Genomic DNA, 20,285 nt, shown 5'->3' on the forward strand with positions numbered 1-20,285 from the left:
CCATGTCGAGGTCCATTCATGTCAGACACAAGGTATCCTGCAAAGGGCATCAAACTGCTTGATGATTCAGTCTTGTTGACTCTTATAGAACAGGGTAGTAGTCATTAGATCGTCACAACCAACACATATTTAAACAAGGCACATGCTGTTCCAGCTGTTGGTCCATTAGGTAATAGGGCCACTGAAGATCCGTGTTATCACTGATCTTCAGTAGCCCATGTTTGTGATAAGAGGTGACAAATGGGATTGGACCTTTCGACTCCCTGACTTGGTTGACACGTCATCATATCCCAATTATGGTCACACTGTTTACCACTGGATTGCCTGGTCCAGGCTCAGTTAATTTCAGATTGTCACCATATAGCTGGAACATTGCTAAGTGCAGCAAGGCAACCAACCAACCAACCTTAGGTAATAGACTAGTCCAGTCAGTGGTGTCATTAACATACAAGGCTTTTTAGGGTTAGTTGTTAAAAGAAAAACATAACATTTGGATTTCAATACATTTCTTTAATCTATAGAAATGTCAAATAGATAGGAATTATAAATCCTCACTAAGCAATATTCAGCACTATCACTGCTCGGGTGCCCACGGATGAACCTAACACCATGTTCCCATGTTTAGAATCAAACCCATTATGCATCAAGGGCAAACACTGTCACAACAAGGCTACCCAAAACTAACAGTTTGATATGAAACCACTCCTGCAATGTTTGTCAGTTTTCATGTAAATATTGTCTCAGTGCGTCTTTAATTCAAATATGTACAAAATTCAGATAAACAATATCAGATATTTTCAGACATGATGAACAGTTTTATTTCTTCTTGAAGAACGACATGAGCGATGTTTGGTTTTTCGGTCCCTTTGCAGGGGATTTCTTCTGTGGGGAGGCTTTCTTTGCTGGCTGAAACAAAGATGAAAATACTTGAAAACGTACGAACCTAGCAATGCCGCGTGAGTGATTGGAGTGTCCCTTACAACACACATATAGTTACAAAGCCTGAATCAGACAAACCCATGATAAGCATGAGCACCATATCATGATATCAGTGTTGTGGTATATGCTAGAACCAATGGAACTCAGGCTTACAGGGGTTGTGCCCCAGAGAGTGAGAGAGTGAACGTATGACAGTAGCAATGCCTGTGAGCTGTGTGAGTGGGTAACTGCCCAAACCAGTGGTCTACAGCACAAGAACCGAATATGACGAATATGCTGTGGTATTAGCTAAATACTAAATGGGTCCACGCCTTTTATGGGCATCAGTCGCAAGACAGTGTAAGGTTAAGTCTCCCTATCAGCCTGCAGCATACAAGCACATGACACAACCATGACCTCCCTCTTAAATATACTGAACACAGGCAACCTAGCTAATATCAAAATGTAAACATGGACCTTAACACATTCTCAAAAATTGTCCACAAAATGTCACCAAATGGTAATTTTTTTATAAGACCTTTCCCCCAACAAAGTCTGTGATATATTAGGTGACCCTCCCTGATTTCCCATGATCCATCAGCATATATTATTAATGACCACTCCCTTAGAACAAAAGTGAAAAGAGCCAATGGGTTAGATCGCAAGTCAGATAATTCTTGGTTCTAACAAGTCACAGTACAGACGATTATATACAATAACCCTGGATCTGCTAAGTTCACATACCTGTGTTTTGGACTGTTTAGCTGGTGATGGTGCCTTCTTTGTCACTTCTTCCTCCCGTTCTGAAGCATCTGTTGAGTCGCTCTCCCATACCTTCTCAGTCACTGCAAAAGCAATCATCATGAACAATCAGCAACAAAGTGGAATAAAGTCACTCTGGTGATATTCCAGCAACATTCCTGTGGATATTTTTTGTTTGTTGTTTAATGCTGCACTCACAGTATTCCAACTGTGGCAGCGGCTGGTAAACAGTTGAGTGTGGGCCAGATAATCCAGTGATCAACATCATGAGCATCAATCTATGCATTTGTAATACAATGACAGGTGTCAGCCAAGTCAACGAATACAATGACAGGTGTCAGCCAAGTCAACAGCATGATCTACACAACTGAGATGCGATGACAGGTGTCAGCCAAGTCAACAGCATGATCTACACAACTGAGATGCGATGACAGGTGTCAGCCAAGTCAACAGCATGATCTACACAACTGAGATGCGATGACAGGTGTCAGCCAAGTCAACGAATACAATGACAGGTGTCAGCCAAGTCAACAGCATGATCTACACAACTGAGATGCGATGACGTGTCAGCCAAGTCAACAGCATGATCTACACAACTGAGATGCGATGACAGGTGTCAGCCAAGTCAACGAATACAATGACAGGTGTCAGCCAAGTCAACAGCATGATCTACACAACTGAGATGCGATGACAGGTGTCAGCCAAGTCAACGAATACAATGACAGGTGTCAGCCAAGTCAACAGCATGATTTACACAACTGAGATGCGATGACGTGTCAGCCAAGTCAACAGCATGATCTACACAACTGAGATGGAATGACAGGTGTCAGCCAAGTAAACAGCATGATCTACACAACTGAGATGCGATGATGTGTCAACCAAGTCTGCAAACCTGGTCAGCTGATCTTGTTAGTTGCCTGTTACGACAAGCATGGGTTGCTGAATACCAATTCTAACCCAGATCTTCATGAATTATCAAAGAAACTGATCTAAGATTATGCATCAAGTCCATAGATGAACAGACATCAAGTGGAATTGAAGGATTCCTGGTTATATCAGTGAAGCCTGCCACATATTTACCCATAAATCCATCTGCGTCCATGGAGGTCTTGGGCACTAGTTTCCTTGTCCTCTTTCTTCGTTTCTCTCCACCGTTTGTCTGACGAACAACAGCTGGTTCATCATCAGACTCAGGTTTGGATGTTTTCTCCGATATGGGTGACTCCGGTTCTGGGCTGGGCTCTCGGACAGGACTTGGAACCGGACTCTCTTCCAAGATCTCCATCTCTGTAAATTAGAAAGTAATAAATCATCACGACAAAAAGTACTGATCAATGTGTTCCTAAAAATAATCCACTCATTCATGCTACAGTGAACTGAAAACTCTCCTACTGAAATCCTCAGAGAAACTTTTTTTGAAAGATATATTTAGCTGTCTCTGACAAAAGAAAAACAGATTTAGAGTTATCTCCCTTCCATCGATTTCCATTCACAAAACATCAGTAATTCCCGTGCAACATGTGTCATTTAATGTTATTTGAGGCAAAAAAGCAACTACCACGAAGTACCAAATGAGTTGCCATTGGCAGCAGGGTGAATTGTAAGGCACTTCGTTTGTACATGGGGTGCATTGAAAATAATAGAACACTCCGCCAATGAGACAGTGACATTTATGTGTGAGGTAAGATATATTTAGCTATTTCCTACCCACCATCTTCACTACTGCTGCTATCAAACAGATCATTGCGAATTCTTCTCCTTCTCTTTGTGTCTGGTTTGTCCTCGTCTGCACAACACAACAAAACACTGACGTATACAACATCGTCAGCAAATTAAAACATCCAAAAATGGCTTTCCTAACAACAATCAACGTAAGCAACAGTAAGCTGTAAATCCCCACAACTCCACTGAAATTACCTGTAATGACGAACATCTGCATTAAGCGTATGCATGAAACATCACATGAATTACACACAGATGTTTCTAACAAGAACAACACAAATCAACTAGAATTCCATGTGTCCCTCTTAACACTGTTAATGGTTTCACTGATTTCTTAAAGTTTTGTTTTTAAGGTGTTCAGTAAAGTTGTAAACTAATAATTCTCTGGCCAGATGTAAACATAAAAACAGTGGAAGCCCTCTAACGCCCTGCGTGTATTGGGACTGGCAAAATATGTTGCCATCGCGAGCATGCCAGTTTAGCAAACTTTTCCCTTTTCACCCAGAGAGTGATAACAACATACTGATAGTCATCAAAGAATTCATCAGAATTTTCTGTTCAAGAGTTAATTCTAATCTTGCCCGCTTGACTGGTTTAGCCATTTTGACAAGGCGAGCAGCTGTAAAATTGTGACACGTAAATTAATTTAGAGTACAATCAACAAGTTTCACTCACCAGTTTACCTCACCTAGTCAGGTACAATCCTTAACCATATTCCAACGCAATTGACCGTAATCCACTGTGACAGTTTTGAGAGCTTCCACTGTATGTGTGTAATACTACAGCAATATTCTGTAAATAATTGAGTCTGGACCCTGTGGTGAATATCACGAGCACCAAAATCATGCATGCATGATGTGACTCCCTCTCATAGCTCTCGCCGGAATAGCCAGCAGCCGAAATTATCATCAAGGTACATTGACAGGCATTACACACATTTAGCAAGATTACACATACGACGTTGCAAAATATTGTTGTATTGTTATCACCACATTCGGCTACATGCCAGTCTGTAAATTATCCGATCTGGAGTTACATAATATCTGAAACCATCTGCTCTGACCAACAGGGTTCAGCCTTACTCTGTGTCCTACCTGAATCTGAGACTCTTGTAGATTTCTTGCCCTTACTGGGACGACTCCTGAAAGAACAAAATTATCACAATCTAAATATTTTAGATATTGAAATACTTACCTGACAATATGGCACCAGACAAATATTTTCAAATCAGTTGCACCCAAATTTTGTTACAATTACAACTGCTCCATACTAATTTCTCAACCCACCATCAAATTATAGGCCTTCCTTGAAAGTGGATTCATGAAGTACAAATCAACGCCTCTCACAATAATATTTCAGTTGTATGACAGCCATTCAAGTCCGGATTAGACAATTCAGTGATAGATATTGTCAGCAATGAACAACACTCTCAGGGTGTAATGACACACTCTCGTCTCACCATTCAATCGTTCATTAACACTAAAAGAATAAAAAAATCAACCCACTTCTTCATGTCTGTCTTCCTTTCCTTCTGAGGTTCTGGATCGGTTTGATTACTCTTCACAGGTTCACTCTTCACGGTTTCACTCTTTACTGTTTCACTCACGACTGATTTACTGCCTGTGGATTTACTCTCTGCTGGTTTGCTTGGCTTTGCTGAAAAACAGAAACATTCACTTTCATGTCAGGACAATCAAGAAATTACATACCAAAGTGTTGAATAAGCCTCAAAAATATTTATTCATCATTTGCTGCAAACATGGCCTCAGGTGTTTTGGCACACAAGTAAACAAAGTAAGACTAGTAGGAAGGTGGTTGAGCCCATAGCTCTGTGACAATATCCATTTGACATACCTGTCTGATTGGAGAAGAAGGCCATTACACCTCCAGCTTTGCTGCCTTTCCCTACTTTGCCACCTTTAACAGGAACCTGACACAGAAGAGGACATGGTCAGAGTGTTAGCCCTAAGGCATTCATTAAGATGTTTATTGTGCCCTGTGGAACATACGGGTGCCAAAAACAATATCATTCACTCAAGTTTCAAAATAAAAAAAAAGCCATTGAAGTTTGTGACTGACATTGTGGCAAACAAAGTTTCATTTCTGGCAAATTATGCCACACAAGGTGCCAAACTTCACTTTCCATATGATGTTCATTTGTTCGTTGTTTCACACCACACTCTATATATTCCAGCTATATGGTGGCAGTCTGCAAATAATGAAGCCTGGACCAGACAACCCAATGACCAATATCATGAGCAAAAGCTACAACTGGGACAGGATGTCATGTGTCAACCACATCAGCGAGCATGACATTCTAACCCCCTTAGTTACCTAGGCATGGGTTGCTGGTGACCAATCCTAACCAGTATCAAATGAATGAAAATATACAAAGTGCCGACATCCCATCATACAAGCCCCTCACAGCACTGAAATTATACACTGAATCAGAACAGTCCACAGCTCATTTGTGTCAGACTTGTGTCACATATAATAATCAGATCAGGAAACAAAAAGCCCCAGTGGACTTTCATCAGACTCAGTCTGGTGCGACTAGTGACTGCGACTCTCATAATCACTTCCACTTGGCTGAGCATGACTGCAAGAGTTCCACCCATAAACAGCCATGATGGATTTGGCTGCCTTTTGCAGGGCGCTTCATATTTCTCATAGGTTTTCTCTTTATTCAAAGAAAAGTAACAGTTAAGTAAATTTTCAATTACAGCAAGTACCTGCATCTTTTTTGTTCTTCACAAATGATTTTGAAATAGATTAACCACTACTTTCAGTATATCAGCATGTTTGTGAAGATGAAAGATGTCTTACAGATGGTTTCTCTTCATCTTCTTTCTTCTTTCCCCCGGCAGAGAACATGCTGGCGATGCTGCCCTTCGGTTCTGTCTTCACAGGTGCACTGCCATTGGCTGCTGCCTTGGTTGCCGTTGACAAACTTCCCTGAAATGGACACATATTTGCACATCACTGATCCATGGTGGATTGGGGAGAAATGGGATGTTATGTTCTTTTCATGATGAATACATTTACATATATGCATGGGACATATATGCATGTTTGTTTGTATGTCAGTATCGAGCTATGCAATTAGGATACAATTGTTTGCATGTACTTGTGAGGCAGTTTATATTTATCCAGTTTATAGTGAGCATGGTTTTACACCACTTTTAGCAATATTCCAGCAATATCACAGCAGAGGACACCAAAAATGTGTTTCACACATGGCTAACTAAACCCAGGCCCTTTTAGCAATATCACAGTAGGGAAGAATAGAAATAGGCTTCAACTTTGTACCCATGTGGGAAATCAAACCCAGGTCCTCGGCATGATAAGCTGGTGCTTTAACCACTAAGCTACAACACTGCCCCTTATCCATTCTAAAGCCACCACAGAAAAACGGCAGGTGATCTGCTGAGATAATTCACTGAACACTTATCATAAAGTAGCTCAGATTCATTGATGCTTGACTCACGTTTGTCTTGGGCGAGTCTGATGATGGCTGTGACTGTTGAACGCCAAGTCTGGCCAGCTCTTCTTTGGACCTGGCCTTAGCTTGTGGGTAGTTTATAGCACTGTAGCTGGAACAAAAACAGTAAGAACTGAAGATGTCCGCAACAAACTCAAATAAGTAACCAGTTGGGAGTTATCTCCCTTGATGATTGACATACTGACCTCGCAGTCGAATTGTAACAAAATGTTGGCATAGTTATGACCTGAATATTACCGAATCCAAATTTCTCAGAAACGAACGGTACTTTATCGACCACAGATTGTACAACACTGTCCTTTTTATCAGGTCTACAGTCACCTCTTCACGAGCAGGAAAATCTAGACTTACAAAGTTACATCCAGTCTCTGAAATAAACATATTTTACAGAAAAACATGGTTCCTAAATTATGTTCATACATGGCTCCAGATAAATTTCAACATGAGGAGTATGTACACCTTATATTTTCACTATAAGAGTACTGGAAAAAGTTAAGGATACATTTAGAGTACTGAATAGAACTTAATGGTGTGTGTAAGTAGTCTTGTGTTTCATTTCATGCATGCACCACCTTGTGTAAACAGGTCAGTAAACAATAAAACAATACTTTTCTCTGATAAATATGTCCGTAAGCGATTCTAACACTGTACAGAATTGCTGTGGTGCGCATCTGCTACATTTTCTGATTTTTTTCCTACCATATCGTGCATAATTTTTCTCCATACATACACAAAAACGGCCCTTATCTTGAGCCCTGTTCTTAAAATCCAGAGACGTTCATTTTATGAAACAACCTTTCCTGTAAGGCTGTATTTTAGACTTACATACGCTGTATTGGGTATACTTGTTTCAAGGCCTCTATGAGAGGCCTCTATGAGGTTGTATTTTAGACTTACATAGGTTGTATTGAGTATACTTGTTTCAAGGCCTCTATGAGATAACAGTAGGCATCTAGAGTACAGATACGATTATTTACAGACATAAGACATGGGAGATGGACTAATGCATGTGCTGCATTGAACAACTAACAGTACTAACCACCTACCTGCTGCAGGTGTGTAGATTCTCCTTTGTGCTGTCATAGTCGGCCATGTACAACGTGTTAGAATCCTGAAACAACCATCTACTCTATCACACCCGTCCTTCCCATTCTACATGGACATTGAATAAGGAGCAAAATACAGCCAAAGGTTCTGCAGCTCACTTGAGTTATTAAGATCCAAAAAGTTAGTCATTAACATCTCCCATCAAGCTTACAAATCTCAATAAACAATCTTAAGTATCTAACGCTAAGCACTGGTTCTAACAAACCATTTGCAAAGTTTCATGGCAAACTAATAAATTGTTTGGCACTAGAGTATTTGGTTGTTAATTTTAGCAAAATTTCAGCACGCTCCTGCCAGGTTAATCTATAATAAGCAACCACTTCAACCACAGGGCTACTACACTACCAAAATGGGTTTATGAAAACTACCATAGGTTTTGATATAATATGTTACGTCATCCCATTTATCAGGTTAAGATAATACGGAAGTTACAGAGGCACTCATAGGCAAATTGTCCCAGAAATAACACAATGAGGGGGATTGATCCTGTGGGTCCCTTCCCAGTTTGCAGTTAATAAACTGATCATGAGTGGAGTCTGACCTTCAACTTGACTTTCTGGACACTGTAGATGTGGCAGCTGGTCACTGTTGACAGTGTTGACTTGAATGCCCCAAGCTCCTCCTCCGCAACAACACAACATTTGTGACCCTGAAACAGACAGTTTCCCTCGAGAGCCAGGCTTCATACAGTGTCACCATAGTAACACAAAATTCCATTACCCATATTTAACATACGGCTGTTTTTCATACAAGACAATATGGGTATTTATAGAAACTATGGTCCCTCCCATCAATATGCATGGTCAAAGTGCTCTCTCTCAATCGATTATTTGATGTCAATGTCAGCTGCACAATGCATGCAGTATCTCAACTTCCTGGGATCATTCACCTCATGCAGCACTAGGCACACCCAAGTTATTGTGGTTTTCCCATCATCAAAAACTTCTTGTATGTTCATGGACATTGGATGGTACTGACCATTTAAGCGTCAACCTTTAATTTTGTCTTTCCAGCAGAGCACAGCAGGACCAGTGTTGTAACTGTGGTTAAATCATGGTCATTTTATGGTCGCTTCATTCTGATCATGTTTGCAAAGATTGGAAGCAAATGTTCCGAATGCTAAGTTCCGGTTGTACATGCCCCCGGTGCAGGACAGAATGTCTGTTGCTTGTTCCATGCATTTATGACATTTCTCATCAATTAAAGTGCATTGTGAAAGAAGACAGCGATTCTTCCCACTCAGACACCTAAGTGGGTGTCTATCATGTATAAACACTTGATCAACAAGAGTCATCAGAAGATGACATACATATCCCCCAGGCCCCCACATATTTGAAAGGACAAATCATCTGACAGTTACTTTATGTCTTTTTAGAAACGAAGCCCAACCATCTTTACAGGTTTTTGTGATTTATTATTTTCTCAGTTTCCATGGAAACACTTCAGACTTCGTCTCAAAATGGAGAGATGGACTTCGTTTCCGGAGCAAAACTAAAAAAAACGTTCGATATTTTTCTGAGAAACTTGTTACATACATCAGTCAGAACCTAAAGTGGTGCCTATTGCTATTTACAGGTTTTTGTGATTTATTATTTTCTCTGTTTTTGAGTTCTGCTCCGGAAACAAAGCCAATGCCACTATTAGACTAACACCAAAATGTTCCATGGAAAAACAAAAAAAAAGTAAAAATGCCAAAACTCTGTTAATAGCAAAAGGCACAACTTAGGAGACAAACATTAAGTGTGGCCAATTTCCGGGTGTTATTGAGTATTTGAAGCACAGGCATTCATTTGGAACCAACGGCGTCAACTGGAGGTTTCAAATTAAATATTCCCGTGCTTCAAATACTCAATAACACCAGGAAATTGGCCAACACATGATGTCTATCGACATTGTAAACAGAAAAGTAAACCAAAGGGTTTTACTGTCAGCACTCGCGATCGTTTACATCAAGTACCGGTACAGCAGTGAAGTGTCATCAGCTGGCTGCTTCAGCTGGTTCCCTTGTTAGCATCTGGAGTTGCTCATTTGTGACGTCATTCTGACTTTACGTCACAATATGATTTGAATGATGTCACCACTGTTGATGACTCAACAAAACAATTGTTTGCAAGATTTCTATGTGTAAATACACAGTGAATAGTCTTGCAGTTTCCGGGAATCTAATGCCATTTGATCATGTTTTTCAACCAATCAGATTACAGAACACAGTGACTTTAGGTTTACAATATAGGTTGAGATTATTATACATATCAAGTTTGGTTTAAAAATATTGAACACCCCCACCGCATTACATGACATGGCAATAAAATCCAGGGAACAATTATTGAACATTTTTGAAAAACAATTGATACACTACTCAAAGATGTTAAGGAATAACATAACAGATTAAATAGAGTAATATGAAGAAAACATTTTTGAGCAGTATCAGTTCATCAGAATTAACCAAAATGAGTGAATGTTTTTTAGCCCCCAGGCAGCAGCGTTATTGGAATGTCAAGTTAACTATCGGCAGTTAATGACTCATTCTGGACAAAACAAATCACAATCTTGCACATGGTTGTACAGATACACAGGTCACAGATTATAAACTTCACTTTCTCATTACATAAGCTAGATCTGAAAAAAGCAGAAAATAAAACTAGAAATTTTCTTACCATAAAACCATTCTTTGTTTTTGGAGTTCCTGCGACAAAATATGTCACAGTTAGCTTGTCATTGTCCTTTTTATTTCTCTCTTGCTGCACAAATGCATACAGCATTCTGAAAAGAAAACAATAATCTGATGAGGTTATGTGGTTTACTCGCCTTTAGAGGTCTACTTATTCATGTTTTGTTGGGACAGGAGGGGCAAATTTCCGTTTTAACACAGGGCGAATATTAGTAATACACTATGCTTGCCATAATCATTTAAGATAACACAAGTATGTTTGCTCACTGTTTTGCTTGGTTGACATGAACCTTCAGGTTGGTGCTCAACCACTTGAACGTCACCTGTAACAGACAGTGGTCAGCAATCAAGTCTTTTGTAAGAAGCAGCTAAATGGTTCAATAAAACTGGGTGACATGTCGAATTACTTGATTCAAAGCTTCTGATAGTTACTTCAGAGCCAGGAATGGATGAGTGATCACATTGACAGTGGTCATGACTAATGAATGGTTGATATAACCATGATAACAAAGATAAATGCTCTTGATATGCTGTAGATAAGCTATCTGCATTTTTCTGCATCCATTCTCAACATCTGTACATACAGGATGGAGATGTATAAAACCCTGGTATTGTCTGGGTCAGATTCCGCAAAATGAGTGTTATCAACAGACCACAATCATATATCTGAACCTCAGATGAGCACACCAGAAATATCAATTACCTATTTTATACATTAATAGAAATACGAGCACCTTGAGCAAGCACTAGTTGCATGGATATGTACACTAAAGAAATATCCTTTAATAAATAATAATAATAAAGTATAAAGCAATTATTTGGTAGAATTATGATGATAGATGATCTGACATCTATGATGAATAATGTCGTTATCATCATGTTTGTTGGTCCAGTATCAAGCAACATGATGACATCCTGTAACCTGGGCCAAACCAGGGATTAATATTATGAGCAATGCTGTTGGGTTAGGGTAACATACAATCAAACATGTCAGTCAGTCTGACCACATTTCAATAATGATCAAATTCAACAATGATCCTCCCCTGTTGACAAATGAATTGAGAAACACCGGTATAAGGTGTGATTGTGCTGAATGGCACACCTTACAGGTCATACACCTGGACTATCAAAAATATAGTTTACTATACAATATTCTGAATAAGCCTGATGTTTAACAGCACTCAGCAACATTACAGCTATATGATGGCCCACTGTAATTACTGAAATTCAATACCTGATATCATAAGCATCCATCTATGCAAATTAGATACAATGACATGCATCATCCAAGTCAATAACAGTGCAACTTTAACATGTGACACTTCTTCACAGAGCAACTTAAACATGTAACATGTCTGAACAGTTCAACTTAAACATGTTACTTTCAGCCAGATAAGAGATTAACTTGTTGACTAAAACAGTACTACTTGAACACAGTGAATGTTTTTCTTACATCACTTCCTTGTTATGAAATCACTGATGATATTGATAAACAGAAGCTTGCACACGTCAATTGAACAGGTGTTGCCAAAAGAATGGCTGATAATGACTATGGGGAAATATGTGCATGCTCCATTCATACCCATCTACAAACATGCCGTGTCATGATATTGACGTAAGGCTAAGCACGGTGATGTAAGTCATACAAACAAACACAAAGAAGCTTGAAATTTTCATTACAATCCCTCACAATACTACAGAACCGATTGCATTCAATAATGACAACAATGTGCAGTGGTGATGAGCAGTTTGGATACACTCACTACTTTGTTTTCATCGTTCACAAATTCATCCAAATTTTCCATGTAGTATTCGTCTACCGCCATGTTTACTTCACTGGATACAGAAAGTAGAATGGTCAGGTAAGACGGCCCATGCTGTCACAAGATTCGTTGTCAACCAAATGATTAGTTATCGTCCCTTTTTGTTTCTGTCGACTTTCTACAGCTGAATCTCCATCCAAAAGTGGATTTCGCGGGAATTTCCGCGAGGTTGACAGGCGTGAATGTGGAACATGAACTTGTTAGCTGAACCGAACCGGCATGTACTTAATAACTAGAACATGGAAATATTTGTCTTAAATTAACATAATATTTATATTGTGATATCATTTTAAGAATTATGGACATTTCTTTATATTCGCTGGAAGTTATATTGAAAATAAACATTATTGATGAATGGTTTATTTCGGATTTAAATGACGTCCAACTTTGAATAAATCCCAAAACAACATGGCGACGAAGTGTCATTTAGGATTTCCTTGCCAACAGTAAAAGGACTTGAATCAAGTATTTATAGCAATGGCATGCGAAGATGCTGTCATTGCAACAAATGACGATGCAGCCCAGTGTAAAAGATTTGCCGTGGAGAAGGGATACTGGACAGATCCATACATATCACAAATTATTCCGAAAGGATTCAGCACTCATGCTCCAGAAATCAACAGGGGATATTTTGCCCGCGTCAGATCAATCCAGATTTTGATGGAAAAATTCCTTAAAGTATGCTGTCTAAGAAGTATAATTTTGTGTTGTATATGCTCAACACTGTCATGTAACCAGTGGTAGCTTCTGACATGCAGAATGTATCCATTATTTTCCATATTTCGAAAGTGCTAGTTTTAAACCTAACCCTAACCAAACATAAACTTGCTTGCTTTCAAAGATGACAGAAGGTGTCCAGTATTCTGTAATCTTGCAGGTCGCTTTAGATGCAATAATGTGCTTACTTTGGCTTGTGCAATTGCCATATTCACATGTACTGCTCAATGTCAGTTAAAGAAATAATGAAACTTAATGTTTTCTGGTTTATCAAAGCATGTTTGTAGATGACACATTTGAGAATGTTCTGGGTTATCGAGGTAACTGAAATTACTACATTGGTTATAGGAAAAAACAAAATATCTTTGAATGTGAACTTAGATGTTTGTGATATTGTCAGTGCCAATACAGAATCCGAATTGGACTCCCTAAGCATTATGAGGAATGAATTCTGTCATGGTTATCTGACACAATTGCTCATAGGTACACAAGGGCATCTACAGCTTGCAGCATTAACAACATGTCTTCCCAGCCCACAGAATGGAGGCCATTTTGTTAGTATTGCCTGGCCTGTCACATGATTTCCAAGGCTATTTCATGAACCATACTATCAAATATTTCTATCACAATTTGATCTGATCTGATCCAATTTCACTCCAACATTGACAAGTACAAGTTTAAGTATCAAGTAAAGTGATAATTAAGTTGCATTACTTTTTTAGTTTTGCTTAGTGATGTTTTGTCACCTACAAACCCATCACACATTCAAGAGCATGGCAGTTGAAACAGCAACACTTTCCTTGGTTAACATGGTTAAGTGCATGTGCACTTAATGGTTGCACTTAATGCAAAATAGGTGGTGGGGTAGCCTAGTGGTTAAAGCATTTGCTCATCATGCCGAAGACCTGGGTTTGATTCCCACATGGGTACAATGTGTGAAGCCCATTACTGATGTTGCCCGCCATGATGCTGCTGGAATATTGCTAAATGCAGCATAAAACAATACTCACTCACTACTTATGCAAACTATATGGTGACCCACATTTCATACTAGGAATAATGCATCTATGGATCCCAAGTCCAGTGTTATATTGAGGGGCAATAGCACATATTTTACAGATTGTGGTGTCAAGGTTTTCAGATTGTCACATTGACAACTTATATGAGAACATAACACAGTGTATGTGAATGTTGCAGAGCACTCAGTGTAACTGCCAGATCGTCAACCTGGGGGCAGGTTTCGACACCACATACTGGAAGCTGAAGGATGCAGCACTTTCACCAAAGAGTTTCGTGGAAGTTGACTTCCCTCCTGTTACCTCAAGAAAATGTCACTTCATCAAAACAAAGAAAGCCCTTATAGAAAAGATATCATCTGAAGGTTATATGTTGCTTCTGAAAGAAAGCAAAGTTCTTATTCCTGAGACAATTACTAATATTTGTATCTCATCTTTTTCTTTCAAATTGTTTGGACAGTGGGGAAGCCAAGTGGTTAAAGCGTTCGCTCGTCATGCTTAAGACCTGGGTTCAATTCCCCACATGGGTAAAATGTGTGAAGCATTTCTGGTGTCCACCACCATGAATGCTGGAATTTGCTGAAAAACATTGTAAAAGGAAACTTTCAAGCTGTCTCCTAAAATTGCAGAAAAAAGTATATTCATTGTATATTATCCCTCCAGTACTTATTGTCATCTCGGCCCTGATAAATAAAAAAATTATTTATATCCAACTTTATCTAGTCATTGACATTGTTGATACACATAGATAGATGTTCATGTGACTAACTGAATTGTCACTTACAGACTACTGTTGTGTAGATGGAATATTATTATGTGCTACATTAAACAACAAACACAATGTTGATTACTTTCAGATGATGAGATTATGGTGAGCAAGACGGAGATGCATGCAGCAGATTATCACATCGTTGCAGCCAACCTGAAGAATATACCAGAGCTGGAGAAGAAGCTGGTGACAGAGTGCAAGTTAGATAAGGATTTGCCAACTCTCTTCCTGGCTGAGTGTGTCCTGGTGTATATAGAGACAGAACGATCTCAGCAACTTATCCGCTGGATCTCAGACACATTCAATACAGCATTCTTCATCAATTATGAGCAGGTCAGATAGTCATGAATGGAATGTTTTTAGTTCAAATTTAATTTGCCTCTTTAGTGTAAAGTATAGTAAAAGTTTGGTAAGGCCCGCAAAGTATGCTTAAGTTTGACATCATTGAAACAATTCATCGCAGTGTAGTTATTATAGCAAATGTGTATTTATGACGGGGGAGATACTAATGTATTAGTGGAAGAGTTATGGGCAGAGTTGGTGAGAATACCTTTGTATCATGTGGGTACCTTTGTATCATGTGGGTACCATGTGAGTACCCTTATATCATGTAGTTACGTTGGTATTATGTGGATCCCATGGTACCATGTGAGTACCCTTATATCATGTCGGTACCTTAGTATTATATGGACTCCCTTGTACCATGTTGGTACCCTTGTATCATGTGGGTACCTTGGTACCATTTCAGTAACCTTGCATCATCTGTGTAACCTCTACTGTACAGGTGAACATGATGGACAGATTTGGACAGGTGATGATGGACAACCTGAAGACCCGAGACTGCTACCTGCATGGTGTCTCAGCTTGTGCAAGTCTTGACACACAGATGAAGAGGTGCGTAAACACATGTTTTATTGCCTAGAACTTCATATTTCCAACAAACTTGCACAACTTTCATCAGATACATTACATCCAAAGTTGTATACCATCAGGCCTTGGTAAATAAGGAGAAAGAACCACATGCTATATCAAAGTTGTAAACAAACACAGGGAACTGAATCCAAGAAAAGCAAACACTTACACCACCAGACTACCCATCGCCCCTATATCTACAGAGACCAAGTGTCATGGCCTGCTAGCATTAAATGCCACTTTCAGATTGGCACTGTGCTGAAGGACAAAACATTTGTGATTTGCTCAATGTGTTTTTGTGTGTGTGTAGTTTTTGTGTGAGTGAGTGATTTACAGTTGGATGGGAATGTGAATGCTATTTTGGTGGGTGTAAGATAGAGTGAAATGTTTTCTCCACTTCAGTCAATATTCCAACAAAGGAACAAATGTTTTTCTCAAGCAAACACCTTAACCACTTGCCTATCCAACCCTCCAAATCCTACAGAGACCAATCACAATGGTCTGTCAACATTCACTCTCACACGCAGACACACCCAGATAGCCTTTGGTGATACAAGGCCAGGTTTGGACTGAACCCTGGCAGTTGTAAAGATATGACAGCTCATGTTAACACCAGACATCTTGCGATTGAATGACGTGTATTTTAGTGAAATGTGAGATATTTAACTACAGGTTTACTTCTAATGGCTGGACAAGTGCTGATGCCCTTGAGATATCCACTGTGTACAACTGTCTTCCACAGGCCGAGATACAGAGGTGAGATTGTTTATCACATGATCATCACAAAAACAATATATACAGTTCTTGTGTGATTTGCCCTGATGCACAAATTGGTTTTAGTGAAACTCATTTGAGAGTAGCAAACTTCAAACAAAACATGATTGGCTAAATGATAAGCTTTTGGAATCAGGGCATTAATACTGATATGATTAGAGTGTCTGTCTGTCTGTCTGTCTGTCTGTCTGTCTGTCTGTCTGTCTGTCTGCCTGCCTGTCTGTCTGTCTGTCTGTCTGTCTGTCTGCCTGTCTGCCTGTCTGCCTGTCTGCCTGCCTTTCTGTGGATCTCATCATCATATATGATCCCGGTTAGAACTAATCTAAGTAACCCATGCTTATAAAGTAAGACTAATATGATTGGACAGTGAAGCCTGCTGACTTAGTTGACACATGTCATCGTATCCCAATTGTGTAGATCGATGCTGATGATGTTGATCACTGGATTGTCTAGGCCAGACCTGACTGAAAACTTACAGATCACCTCCATTTAGCAGGAATATTGCTGATGGACGGTAAACTAAACCCACTCACTGATCATCGTTGTCCTCAATACTCCTGTCTGTGTTGCATGTGTGTTATCATCATCATCATCATCATCATCCGTATTTGCCTGCAGAATCGAGCGTATCGAGATGATGGATGAGAGGGAGCTGATGCACCAGTTATTCAGTCATTACTGTCTCACCTGGGCCTATCGAGACTTGAAGGACGTGGGCCTGGCACAGATTGGCCTCACCTGAGCACCACCACAAACCATCTGCAGCCAACTCAGTGAAATGAACAATCTCTGTAGAATGTGAACTTTTACTGTAACATGATGTCTCTTGTGTGAAGATCTCAGGTCACCGCTGTAGCAGGTCCCGTCGAACTTTCTAACCAGCCAATCACAGGCATTAAGATTCTTGGTGCGGAGAGGCAGCATATCTAATTTATGTGTCTCAAAAACATTGTTCATTGATGTGTGCCACTTGAAATTGAAATGTTGGTCAAGATATTCTTGTTGATATTTTTACATGTTGTACCTGACTTTTAAACTTTAAAATCCAGATGGGAAAGAAATATCAGGTATCATTGATTTAGATTGGTCAGTCAGAGTTTGCTCAACATCCACCTAAATAGAGCATCTTTGGTGGTGAGCTCAAATGTTGATACAGAGATGTATCATGTCACAGTGAAGTATCCGATTCTTCTGAAATGAAAAAAGAATTATGTGTTCACAACAATACCATGCATAACAATATTTATTTTAAAAATATTTACACTGTACATGTTCACATCAAATCATCTCACCTAGACAAGGGAGTTATCTCCAATAATAGTCCAGTTACCTCCCTTGACACTAGCCTGGAATTGTGGGGCTATATTTTGGCAGATATAACAGTCTGTGCGTTGTCCAATCTAAATTCCCAGTGAAATTGGTATTTGGCTCCTACCATGCTTTGTTTTTTTGTGATTGCAAGATTTTGTTAGCATTTGTACTGTCAACTGTGCATTAATAGTTTTTTTCCAAATCCTTTTCTAGATGCACGCCATGAGGTAGACATGTTTCATTTCAGTCTTGAAATAATGGTAACCATCTTGCTTGAGTAAATTCTAGCATTATGAGAGGTTAAATCTGATTGGTCAATGATAGGTGAAGTCTGATTGGTCAATTAAGGGTTATTACTTGTACTTATCACTAGTGGCTACCTATCGAGATACAAAACTCCAGGCTAGTTAGTGAGGGGTGGAAACTGGACTTAATGGTGAGTTGTCTCCCTTGCCCTGAATGGATGACATCAAACAGACAAGTCACATTCAACACAATTTCAGAGTAATAATTCCACCGTTGGTAATACTTTGTATATCTTTTGATACATGTGAAGAAAATTTTGAACAAATCATATCGGTTATTGAAGGACAATTTCTTGTCTGCCTTCTGAGCATTATGTTGAAACTGCCATTAGGTTTTATGACTTGTATTTCAGTGTTGTGTGAAGTTGTTGACACACTGCGGTGGATGAGGGGCTGGATCCTGCTGCAGGATGGGATTTTAGTGCTAAGTGTTTGTTCCACAATTTAACTTCCTATTTTCGTCACTACAGATACAGTATATATATGGAGCAGTGTGGTAGCCTAGTAGCTATAGCACTTGCTTGTCACACTGATGGCCCAGGTTCGATTCCGCACTTAGGTATGATGTGTGAAGACCTCATCTGGCGTAAAACCCATCTCACTCATGTATTTATATATAGTTGTCAGATGGAGACGTATGTAACAGTCTCTACACTAAGGTTACTTAAGGGGGTCGGGAAAAATGGCAGCTTGTGGGATTTTGTGTTCAAGATTTAGATTTTAAAAAATATTAGTATGGACCTGGAACCAAGGTAATAGCTACATACCAACTACAGTTGTTACACATATATCCGTAAAGTTGGAATCCATTTCAAGAATCAAATTTTTTTCTCATGGCAGAATTTTATCATTGAGAATGAAATTCTCTGTTCTGAAAGAGTCTTTAAGTTACCACAGTCATTAGAAATTCATGATAATCTGAATTCCAGAGAAGTCACTAATTTGCCATTTAATTACATTCTTTTTGACATGAAATTATAGGTATATTTCTTCTATATGTAGAAAAGATAATATTATTCAGAGATGATAAGTATTCAGAATATTGAATATTTTTATACAGATATATATTCCAACCCTTGGAAATTATGCATGTGGCAAACTTAATACTTCATAACTGTGAAATTTGTCAATGAGGGTTTGTGCATCTTAAAGTGTACTTGTGAATACAATGCAAACTTTCAAAATTTCTTTCAAAGAAATTATTACAGTTGGTACCTTGTTTAAATCATGTTTATCATGCTGTACTAGTCACTGAAATATTGTAGCTTTGCCAGTAGAATTCATCCAGTGTAAACGCACAGCTGAGCAGTTAATGTGTTTGCCAGTCTCACCTAATGTGTGTTCATGTCCCTTCATACAGTGTAGGTATGCAGGTACCAAATTCTGTTTGTCCTGGCTGAGATGTGCCTGCATAACTGACAAAGACAATAATATTATACTTATGTTAATCTATGTTTATTGCTTTGTTTATGGATCCACTTATCCAGAAGACCTTGAATGTTTAAAAAAAACAACTTTTGTTTTAATTTTAAATAGCTTTGTGAACACCAAGCGTGATAATCACATTCATGACAAAATTTTACCAAATGTTTTACAATCTGAAAATTGCCAGGCCCATGCTTGTTGGATGATTCTGTAAAGACCACATACTGAGCTCATACCACCGATGTATATAGAGGATACTAAATCATCTTCCATGTAATATCAGTTTTATCATACGAGTTCATGATTTGGTAACAAATGACTGAAAGCGAGCTTGATACTAAATCTTTTGTGAGTTTAATAAAAATGATATTTCAAGGAAGGGCTTTTAGTATTCTGTTGATTACTGTCCAACATAATTTGATAGAAACTTTGATGACTCTCAGCTTTACGCGAGTCAAGCAAGGTCTCATACCATTGCCACAGAGGCATTGTCACTGTGACCTCAAAACTCTAACCTTTATGACGCCATACATCTAGTGTTATTACATTTG

General features: G+C 39.0%; 2 protein-coding genes across 2 annotated transcripts; one reads left to right on the top strand and one right to left on the bottom strand.

Annotated features, from left to right (window-relative positions):
• Positions 1 to 489: 489 nt before the first annotated feature.
• On the bottom strand, positions 490 to 12,732 carry LOC137281268 (DNA polymerase delta subunit 3-like). The gene is made up of 14 exons (XM_067812421.1): positions 12,446 to 12,732; positions 10,950 to 11,005; positions 10,669 to 10,774; positions 8,553 to 8,660; positions 7,951 to 8,015; positions 6,890 to 6,995; positions 6,229 to 6,357; positions 5,257 to 5,332; positions 4,908 to 5,058; positions 4,497 to 4,543; positions 3,392 to 3,466; positions 2,761 to 2,967; positions 1,663 to 1,763; positions 490 to 906 (listed from the first exon to the last, which is right to left on the bottom strand). Exons 1-14 carry the CDS (start codon positions 12,506 to 12,508, stop codon positions 817 to 819), a joined length of 1,380 nt encoding a protein of 459 aa, XP_067668522.1. The 5' UTR covers positions 12,509 to 12,732; the 3' UTR covers positions 490 to 816.
• Positions 12,733 to 12,891: 159 nt separating this feature from the next.
• LOC137282270 (leucine carboxyl methyltransferase 1-like) lies at positions 12,892 to 20,109 on the top strand. The gene is made up of 6 exons (XM_067814002.1): positions 12,892 to 13,183; positions 14,420 to 14,603; positions 15,096 to 15,340; positions 15,792 to 15,901; positions 16,592 to 16,675; positions 17,312 to 20,109. The coding sequence occupies exons 1-6, from the start codon at positions 12,983 to 12,985 to the stop codon at positions 17,433 to 17,435; spliced, it is 948 nt and encodes a 315-aa protein (XP_067670103.1). The 5' UTR covers positions 12,892 to 12,982; the 3' UTR covers positions 17,436 to 20,109.
• Positions 20,110 to 20,285: the final 176 nt, after the last annotated feature.

Source organism: Haliotis asinina, chromosome 4, assembly GCF_037392515.1.
Source record: "Haliotis asinina isolate JCU_RB_2024 chromosome 4, JCU_Hal_asi_v2, whole genome shotgun sequence".
NCBI classification, from domain to species: domain Eukaryota; kingdom Metazoa; phylum Mollusca; class Gastropoda; order Lepetellida; family Haliotidae; genus Haliotis; species Haliotis asinina.

Bases quoted from the DNA above. Each gene is read 5' to 3' on its own strand.
- LOC137281268 (XM_067812421.1), bottom strand. From the start codon at position 12,508: ATGGCGGTAGACGAATACTACATGGAAAATTTGGATGAATTTGTGAAC. The intron at 8,661-10,668 runs GTAAGAAAATTT...TGTCTGTTTCAG, and splicing joins AAACAAAGAATGGTTTTATG to GGTCACAAATGTTGTGTTGT. The intron at 1,764-2,760 runs GTAAATATGTGG...TTGCTTTTGCAG, and splicing joins GGACGCAGATGGATTTATGG to TGACTGAGAAGGTATGGGAG.
- LOC137282270 (XM_067814002.1), top strand. From the start codon at position 12,983: ATGGCATGCGAAGATGCTGTCATTGCAACAAATGACGATGCAGCCCAG. The intron at 15,341-15,791 runs GTCAGATAGTCA...TCTACTGTACAG, and splicing joins TCTTCATCAATTATGAGCAG to GTGAACATGATGGACAGATT. The intron at 15,902-16,591 runs GTGCGTAAACAC...ATTTAACTACAG, and splicing joins CTTGACACACAGATGAAGAG to GTTTACTTCTAATGGCTGGA.